Genomic DNA, 9,601 nt, shown 5'->3' on the forward strand with positions numbered 1-9,601 from the left:
ATTCATATATCGCCCAGACACCCTGGCTGACAAGGAGAAAGGTGGCTGAGAAAAGTGCCGGGCCTAATTTTCCTCTGGTGAGAAAATTTCCCATCCGAAAAAAAGCAGTCATTACCACGGCATTAGGCAAGCCGAGCATATTTGCAGATTTTTGCTGGGTATTTTTCTGAGATGTTGCCCAAAAGCTTTGTTTAACACGTGGGGGGGGGGGGGGGGGGGGTGCATGCGCGTGCGTGTGAGTGAATGTGTTCCCAATCTGTTTTCCCAGATGCGCTGATGGAAACAAAAACGATTCACTCAGGGTACAGGAAAAAGCCGCTGAACACGGCGTCTCTGTGCACGTTGAAGAACAAATTAATGTACGGAGCCTCCAACTCCAGCCAAACCTCGTCTCCGGCCTTGAGACTCAGCACGACGCTGCCGCTTATCGCGTCGTATTTTTCACCGCACACCTTAGAGATGACCTTCCCGTTTTTCATGATCATAACCACGAGGTGGTTTTCATGGGCATGCATGTACAGCGTGAAATAGTAGACGCCTGGGTGGGCGCAGGTGAACTTCCCCGTGCCGGCATTGTAGTGGCCCTGCGGGTTGGTGATGATGACGTTGAACGTCACGGGGGAGCCGGCCGCCGGCGTGTAAGCGCCCACCTTCGCGGAGAAGGCCGACCTGGGCCCCACGCCGCTCTCTCCCCGCTCGCCTTTCTCGCCTCTGTCGCCCTGCTCACCTGGGACTCCCGGAGTCCCCACACGCCCCGGTTGGCCAAGAGGGCCCAGCTTTCCCGGCAGACCTAGGTGGACAACACGGTCCAAACGCACGGCGTGTGCATGTGTATGTGTCACCCCACGGTAGTGTAGCGGTTAGCGCTATACACTCGGCAGAGACCCGAGTTCGATTACCACTCATGGTCAACACGAGTGATGATTATCTGAACCGGTCCTGGGACTCCTTCCCTCGGTCGACTCAGCCTCAAATTATTACCAAGTGTGATGTGTTAACAACGCCACTTTGGAGACAAAGGCGTGCCGGCCTTCATCGGTGCTCACGAACAGCACTTGCCACAACAGTCTGATAAGGCTATATAGAGGATCTTTGATTTTGTGTGTTTATCCCAACAATTGAGTCGTGTCCTGTGACAACCGTCTTTGTTTTTTTACAGGAAAACCTTGCCCGACGTGTCTGTATGGAACACGTGTTTCAGCTCTACATGGTGTACTGAGTGAGTTCTGTTTTCCAGAATATGGGGGTCATGTTCTGGCTATACACGGTGTACCTAATGAGGTATATTTTCCAGAGCATGGGGTGATGTTACAGCTATACACGGTATACCTAGTGAGCTATACTTTCCAAAACATAAGAACACATAGAGCCCATGGACTAAACTTGGAACTAAACTACTTGTTATTTTACCAGGTATAAGGTCCACTGAGCTGCTGTGTTGCCATATTTTTAGAAGCTACCTGCCTGTCGACAATGAAAAGGCTGATATCATCACGTGGCATATTGTAGCAGCCAAATACTCTAAAGTCTAAACGTTGAAGGGAAAACCAGAGGACCTGAAGAAAAATCCACATGACCATGGAGAGAACATACAAACGCCGAATAAACATCAGGAATCGTCAGGGTTGTGTTCGAATCGACGACCTCCTGTGTACCAGACGAGGGAGTTAACATCTCCAAGCAACCGTAGTGAATTAAATAGAACAGTGAGCTCGGTCATTTCCTACCTCGATTATATTGAGTTGATTGGCCCCTTTTGGTGTCTTTTAACTTCGCGTAAAAAATAATAAGAAAAGTGATGAATTGCTCCATGGCACATGCAGCCTGTTGGTGGCTAGACATTAACTACCTCGCTTGGTTTACAGGAGGTCGTGTGCTTGATCGCAATCCTGACACCTGCTGTTTATTTGGAGTTTGCATGCGTCTCTCCCCGTGGTTGCGTGGATTTTTCACCGGATCCTCCGAATTTTCTTCCTTCCATACTTAGAAATTTATTTAGTTGACTAAATGTCCACGTGATGAAAAGCCCGCTTCATCGAGCTATCATTACGTGTGGCCAGGTCGCTTCTGACCAAGAGCTACATTTGTAGTGTGGTGTTTATTCACGTGGAAAACTTCGTCATTTTTTCCTGTGTTACTTTATTCACAGAATCCCACACAGATGCTCCTCACGTTCAACAACACGCACTCCTGTAGCGAACTCTTGCTTTTTTCCTCCGCTAGCCTGCTACTTCGAGCTTACTCTCTCTTGCTCCACTAGCCTGTTACTCCCCGCTCTCCTAGCCTGTCACGGACACTCTATCTGTATACTCTGATAGCTTCTCACCCCTTTAGCCTATCACACTCAGGCTAAAGATTCTGCTCGCCTCTCCTCTGCTAGCGTGTCTTGCCCGTGCCCACCAGCGGGGGCTCAGCCATCACCGCTGGGGAGGACGAGGTTTGGAGGGCAAGGTCCCAGACTTCTCTTGAATACTGTACACTGCTTCATCTCCAACCAACTCAACCCCGTTGCTTCACACGTTCCCCTTTAATCTCCCTCCTCATTAAGTGCCCTCAGATGGCCCTCATTAGGCCGGCGTCCTCTGGCGTCCTCTTGAAAGTGTTCTCCCCCTTATCGCCACTGTCTCGCGCCTCCGTGGTGCCTACCCCGCGTTTGCATTTGCAGCCAGCCAATCGCTGCCTTGTTCACTAATTTCTGGAGTCTCTCTGTCTGCTGTCACCCAGGCCACGCGCCTGCACCTGCTCGTCCTGAGGTGACCTCACTGTCTGCAACCCGTACATAAATGCAAATGCTGTTTGCAAACTCTGCGCACGTTATGCCACTACACATAGCTCAGTGAGGATTACTTGGTAAATCAAATAAGTATATGGAATCAGCTGCTAGGAGCACACGAGTCAGTGTCACAGTCCCACCTGGGTCCCCAGTCAAGCCTCGAGCCCCGACGTCTCCCTTGGCTCCGGGTGCTCCGGTAGCGCCTGCGAAAAGAACAAAGCATGGCTCGTCCACTCCTCAAGCCACTCTCAATTCACTCCACTCCCCTCCACGCACTCTCCTGCCTCTCCCCTCTCACCTCACTCTACTCCACACGAACCACTCTCCTACGAGAATGAGCGAGTGAACGATTGAGTGAATGAGTGAGTGAACTATTGAGTGAGTGAACGTGTGAGCGAATGAGTGAGCGAGTGAACGATTGAGCGAACGAGTGAGTGAATGAATGAGCGAGTGAACGAGTGCGCGAGCGAGTGATCGCGTCGCACCACGAGCGCACCATGGGGGGTCTCTGGGACCCGACCCCTCACCGTCTCTGCCGTCCCTCCCAGGGGCCCCAGGAGTCCCGTGCTGCCCCGGGGCTCCGGGCTGCCCTGGGATCCCGTTGATGCCCGCGCAGATGGTCCTCTCCTGCTGGGCTCCCACCACCACCACCAGCAGCAGCAACAGCGGCAGGGCCGAGATGGACATCTGGGGACAGCAGTGGCGAGATGTTAACTAGCTTGCCCGGTATACAGGATGGATCTAAACTACGAACTATTATTTTATCTTACCAAGTGAATTACAAATGAGCTGCTATATAGTCGCTCTTTTTTTCACAAGCGCACTGCCCCTCACAAATGAAAGTTCAATGATGTAGTGTTATCATCGTCACGTGAAAATGTACTCGTCTCTGTGCGAGTCTGTGGGTCATTGTGTGAGTCTGCTCGTCTCTATGTGAGTTTATGGGTCTCTTTGTGAGTCTATGGGTCTTTCTGTGAGTCTGTGGGTCTCTGTTTGAGTCTATGGGTCTCTTTGTGAGTCTAAGGTCGTTTTGTGAGTCTATGGCTCTCTGTGTGAGTCTGTGCGACTGGTTGAGGAGTTTATGGCCTTTGCGTGAGTCTGTGGGTCTATGTGTGAGTTAACTCGTCTTTATGTGAGTCTACGGGTCTCTGTGTGCGACTTTGAATTTTTGTGTGCGTCTATAGGTCTGTGTGAGTCTACGGGTCCCTGTGTGAGTCTGTGGGTGTATGTGTGATGAGTCTATGGGTCTCCCAGTGAGTCTATGGGTTTCTGTGTCAAGCTATGGATCTCTGTGTGCATCTATGGGTCTGTGTGAGTCTGGGGGTCTATGTGAGTTTGTGGGTCTATGTGTGAGTTTACTCGTCTCTATGTGAGTCTATGGGTCTTTTTGTGAGTCTATGGGTCAGCGTGTGATGATTCTTTGGGTCTGGTGTGATGATTCTATGGATCTCTGTGTGAGTCTTTATACTTACGGTACGCTGAATTTTCTTTCGGACCACCGTATGTAGCAGCTGAGCGTCCAGCTAATCGGAGGTTGTCGGTGCTCAGCGTTCGTCACCAAGTCAATGGAATCCTCTCCCCCGTCTCCTCTTTTAAACATTACTTGAGTCACGTGGTCCTCCATTTCTAACTTGGTCCAGACCTCCCACATGTGACGTCACAGTCAACACGCACGAGCACAAACAAGAAAGACAAAGATCCCTCGTGTAGCCTTTAACAGACTGCCGGGGTCAAGTGGCTGTTAGAGCGAGAAGTAGCAGCGCCTATGAAGGCCGGCACTGTGGCACACGACGGGGTGGGTGGCCAGCACTACCACGCCCACCCGCCTTCATCTCCCTTAGTGGTGATATTTAGCAGTGACGTGCGGTGAGGTCATGGGTGGGGAGGCACGGGCTAGTATCAGAGCCAGATCTCCAAACTGAGGGGTGGCGTGTCCTCACTGAGGGGGTGTGTCCTCACTGAGAGGGGCGTATCCTCACCGAGGGGGCGTGCCCTCACTGAGGAGGGCGTGTCCTTAGTGAGGGGGCATGTCCTCATTGAGGGGGGCGTGTCTGACACGTCCCCCTCAGTGAGGCAGATGTGATAGCTGCCTCCCCCGGTGCTTTTTCAATGCAGTTTCATGACGAGACCAGCGAGCCTAAATATCTCTATACACATAATACGGGAAATAAGTTACCTGGACTATGGAAGGCGAGGACATGCAATGAAGGGGTCTACAAACATTACATTGGTAACATACTGAGATAGTAACAGGCACGCGCTTATTGCCTGCGCTCCATCCAGTTTCTGAGGGGTTGCGCAATCAGAGGGGAGGCTGAGCTCGTCGCTGCCTCACCTCTCGTCTCTTCCTGCATTTGCAGCAGAGCTCGGCAAAATTGGCGATTTTGACTATAAAAATTATTGGATTCATACATAAATTATATTTATAACACAGATCAGTGCGGAAATCATACAATTTATTCTATTTTATTATTCTTTTTTGTACTTGAAGAAAAGTTATTTTCATTGCAGTATGACAGGTGAGGCTCTGCCTCCCCTGCCTCGCCTTACCGCACGTTGACTGCCCCTGTATAGCCTGTAATAGACTGTAGGGGCAAGAGCTGTTCGCGAGCACGTATGAAGGCCGGCATAGCACATGAGGGGGTGGGTGGTCAGCACCACGCCCGGTCGCCTTTGTCTCCCCAGCAGCGATGATTTTATGTCCCAGGTACTCATTTGAGACTGAGGCGACTTCGCGGAGGCTCAGGGCCAGTTTAGATTCTCGAAATAGCCAATGTTGGCCGTGATTTGAACTCGGGTCGTCGGGTTCGCAGCGTGGCGTAGAGCTAACCGCTACACTACCGCACTCTCACGCGCTCACTTTGACAGCAACACAGAGAACACGTGATGGAGTTAGTGTGACCCTGTCCGCTTATTGCATTTCTCGATTTGGAACCAAAACACGCACGCGCGTGCGTGCGTTTGTGTGTGATATCTCACCCTCGCCACTACTGCTATCATCATCACCATCTGCCAGGGACTATCCGCTGCTGGATGAAGGCCTCTGTAATCAGCCGCCGCCACCTCTTTCCATGCTGTGACACGTGTGTATGCACGTTCAACTTATTTCGCACCATGCGTAGTCAACCGTGCTAATCGAAGGTGCGGGGGAAGGAAACTTTCACACACACACACGTGTGCTTGCACGTGCACAACAACAACCGCCTTTCGCCACTAAGCGGCGGTGACATCACCACCGCGCTCGCGCCAGGCTATGTGCACCTTGAGGCCACGTGAAATTTCGAACTCCCGCTGGCAGGTGATCACGGGGCAGATCCAGTGGGTGCCATGGGTCGACTAACTGAGATGACTGGCTGATGCACCATCTGTGCCCTTTTATGTGCAAGCTTCTTGTGTTTGAGCCACCCAGTGCTCCGCGTGTTGTTGTGAGCATCGCTCCTCTGCCCTCCGTTGTTGCTGGAGTGCAATTGCCCAATAGCATTCTTAACAAGCCTCCTCCTTAGATGCCCATCTTGACACCGCTGGTACCAGCCATCGGCAAGTCCACTCAGCTCCGCATCCTCTTGTACCACATGACTCGATCTCTTTTTTCACCTTTGCCACGCCGTTTAGCCTCCTCTATCCGGCCGAATAAAAGCTGTTTAGGCATTTGGTGGCTGGGCATGCGGGCTACATGAACCAGCTAATGCAGCCTTGCGTGCCAGAAGAGCTCACCGATGGATTTTTTCCAGATCTTTAAAGATTTTTTGTGAGCTCCTCACACAATCCACCCTGTTTAAACCCAGGATGGATCATAGGCAGGTCAGCCTTATGTTTCTAACCTGGCAAGATGTTCCGTAAGGGGGGGTCCACGTTTCGCAAGCGTAAAGAAGGGATGGCATGACTGGCCGAGCCGATGGGAAGGTTCGTGTGGAGCAACAGACCAGGTAGCTTCCACAGAACATTACATAACCAATGAAAAGATAATGCCGCTCGACTGATTCAGAGTGAGACATCTGCTGTGAATCCGAAGCTGGTCATGTGCTCACTGCCCAGGTATGGGAAACTCTCCACTCTCTCCACAACTGCCCCATCAACAATTGCGAGCTGTGGGGGTGAATTGTCCAATTGCACAAAATAGCCAGGCAGGTGCCTAGTTTTGGTGGGGCTGATGGTAAGGCCCCACCTCTTAGTGGCAAGCTCCAAATTAAGCAGCAGCGCCTCCAACTCCTTCTCTGAGTAAGCAGAAATCACCAGATCATCGGAATACATAACATGGTTGACCAGTAGGGAGCCATCCCTTGACCTCACGTGGGCATCGATCAGCCTCCCATTGTATCTGTACCAGAGAGAAATTCCTCCGGTACGGCCATCGTTGGCATCACAAACTACGTGGTAGAAATAGATGTTAAATAATGTTAGAACCAGAGGACATTCCTGTCATACCCCAAGGTGAACAGCGAAAAGCTCCGACTCCTGGCCACGTAGTTTTACTAGGGCCTGCCCACATTCATGAAGACCTTTAATAATTTTGAGCAGAGAGTCACGGACTTCAAAAGCATAGAAGAACAACCGAGAGCCCAGGCCTACTGATAGTATCATAGGCCTTGACCAGGTCAATTAAGGAGAGATGTAGGTTTTGTTGGAATACCCTACACCTCTGTTGTAGCAGACGGACAGAAAATATAGCATCTGTGCATACGGCCCTTTCCTGAAACCACATTGGGCTCCACAAGCCTCACCTCAGCATGCCTGGCTGATTAATCCTTGCCAGGACCTCTCCCGCAACACTGAAGAGGGAATTGCCCCTGTAGGGCATCCTTCCAATCCTGCAGAACCCGTCAGCTTGTCCAGACTGTTATTATGATGTCATGTAAGTTTTCTCACAAACGCCACCATCCCTCAGAATTTCGCTTGGGAGATCATCTCTGGCTGGTGCTTTTCTTGTTCTCAGATTTTGGATCACCTTCTGTACTTCTTCAACAGATAGCACCTTAGCCAGCCACTCACAGGAGATGACTTCTTCTATACTCTTTGGTTCTTTCGGTAAAGTTACGTAGGTGGAAATAAAACAAAATAAATAACGACGTTTCGATCTCAACACATGCAATCGTCATCAGGTGAATATCTGATGACTATTGCTCGTGATTTTACCTAAATAACCAAACAGTATTTATTCCTGCAGTCACGAAAGCATCAAATCAAGATGACTACTTCTTCCAATATCTGAGGCACGACAGCCTCAGCATGGTCATTCCTATTTTTCCCGATGATGTTTTCCAGGCTGAGGGACTTACCCTCCCCTAAGACCTCACAGAAATGCTCAGCAAATCTACAAACCTGTTCCTGGGGGTCGTAGATCATATCACCTTTTTTCCCTGTTGCAAATATTGTGATTTAAAAAATATAATAAATAAAAAATAGGTAAAATTATGAAATAAAAATGTACTATTGGCTCTCTCGTTGTCTCGGGCTATGTTTCACCAATCGTGATAATGCCAATGATTCTTGCTTCAACATGTACGATTCTTGCTTTAACGTTATTGGTTCTTCGCTTTAACAATTACCTGTGCAATTGTGTCAGGTCTTGGGATTCAGATCTCACCGCAGGATACAGTTCGTTATTACGACAATGATGCACGAGTTTAGGAAAGAAGCACACAGAAACCTGTTTTTAATCTAAGTAACTTTAATGTCAACTTCCCCGAACACATTATCATCAAAACACCAACAATATTGCCCATGCAAATGTAGTGTATCAGAGCCGACTGGCGACTAGAAGTAGCAATTGCGGGTGTTTCCACCCAAGGGGAAGAACTGGGTCAAGGGTCATGGAAGCGATCCATGTTTGAGCTCTCAGAACCAGCTAGAAGGTTCGAGAAGGGGGGCGTGGCCAGGGCGTGGCCAGATCCCGCTGGAAGTATAAAAGGGGGCGAGAGAGGGAGCTCGGGGCTGTCCGTGGGAATCAGGGTCGTCTCGCCGTGGAAGTCGTCCTCGTCGTCGACGTCGTCGCTGCTGTCATCTTTGTCATCGCCCGACGCCGCCACTGCTGGATAGTCAGCCAGCTATGCAGTCAGTTAGCGTCGTCGAGCTGGGTGGTCAGGTTAAATTTCCCACACTAACACAGCCACCTCGCACGCCGAGCTCGACATTGCTGCTCTGCGATCTGCCATTAACATTCTAATATCTTACATTAACATAGCCGCCTCCGCTCCCTCATTGTGGAGGCCACTGTCCGGTCACATTAACATAACTAGCCCTGCCCACTTCGTTTATGACCCTTGGGCTACACCCATTTCAAACCTTTTAAAACAGTCTGCATCAGCAGCTTTCCCCCTCTCTCCTCCACCTGATCACGATTGCTTGTGTTGTGATCAAAAAACATTATTTTTCTTTCAACCGATCTTCGTGACTTTTCCGAAAGACCCAATAATATTAATTCCTGCAGTCACGAAAGCTTTAAGTCAAGATTTCTGCCAAATAGTCACTATGAAAACCTTTTGCTCCTGGGCTGCACCGCCATATAACAGCACATTCTATCATCAAGCTAACGTTTAATACCATAATGTTGGAAAATATTCCTTCACGGTGGTGGTCAATCCAAACATTATAACTTTTCAAGCAAAGGCTTGTGAGTAAGTAACCTCTACGATGCCCGTCTCCTTTGTGTTCGGGACGCTGCTAAAGCAGCAGGGGGTGCGCCTTTTGCCCTTGTTGTTTCAAGGGAGGAGTTCACAGGCCTCAGTTACTGGGTGTTTTTTTAGAACACGCTAAATCCATATATATGTAAAAAGATAACTATTACGTGAAAAGTAGGCGATATCACTCTTCATATAATTTCTTGAAAAT

At 49.8% G+C, this 9,601-nt stretch overlaps 1 protein-coding gene across 1 annotated transcript; it reads right to left on the reverse strand.

Moving 5' to 3' along the window:
* Positions 1-206: 206 nt before the first annotated feature.
* LOC116956578 (complement C1q tumor necrosis factor-related protein 5-like) lies at positions 207-3,460 on the reverse strand. The gene is made up of 3 exons (XM_076054520.1): positions 3,301-3,460; positions 2,914-2,976; positions 207-793 (listed from the first exon to the last, which is right to left on the reverse strand). Exons 1-3 carry the CDS (start codon positions 3,458-3,460, stop codon positions 294-296), a joined length of 723 nt encoding a protein of 240 aa, XP_075910635.1. The 3' UTR covers positions 207-293.
* Positions 3,461-9,601: the final 6,141 nt, after the last annotated feature.

This window comes from Petromyzon marinus, chromosome 66 (genome assembly GCF_048934315.1).
Source record: "Petromyzon marinus isolate PM22_M1 ecotype Great Lakes invasive population chromosome 66, UKy_Petmar_22M1.pri1.0, whole genome shotgun sequence".
Taxonomy (NCBI): Eukaryota; Metazoa; Chordata; class Hyperoartia; order Petromyzontiformes; family Petromyzontidae; genus Petromyzon; species Petromyzon marinus.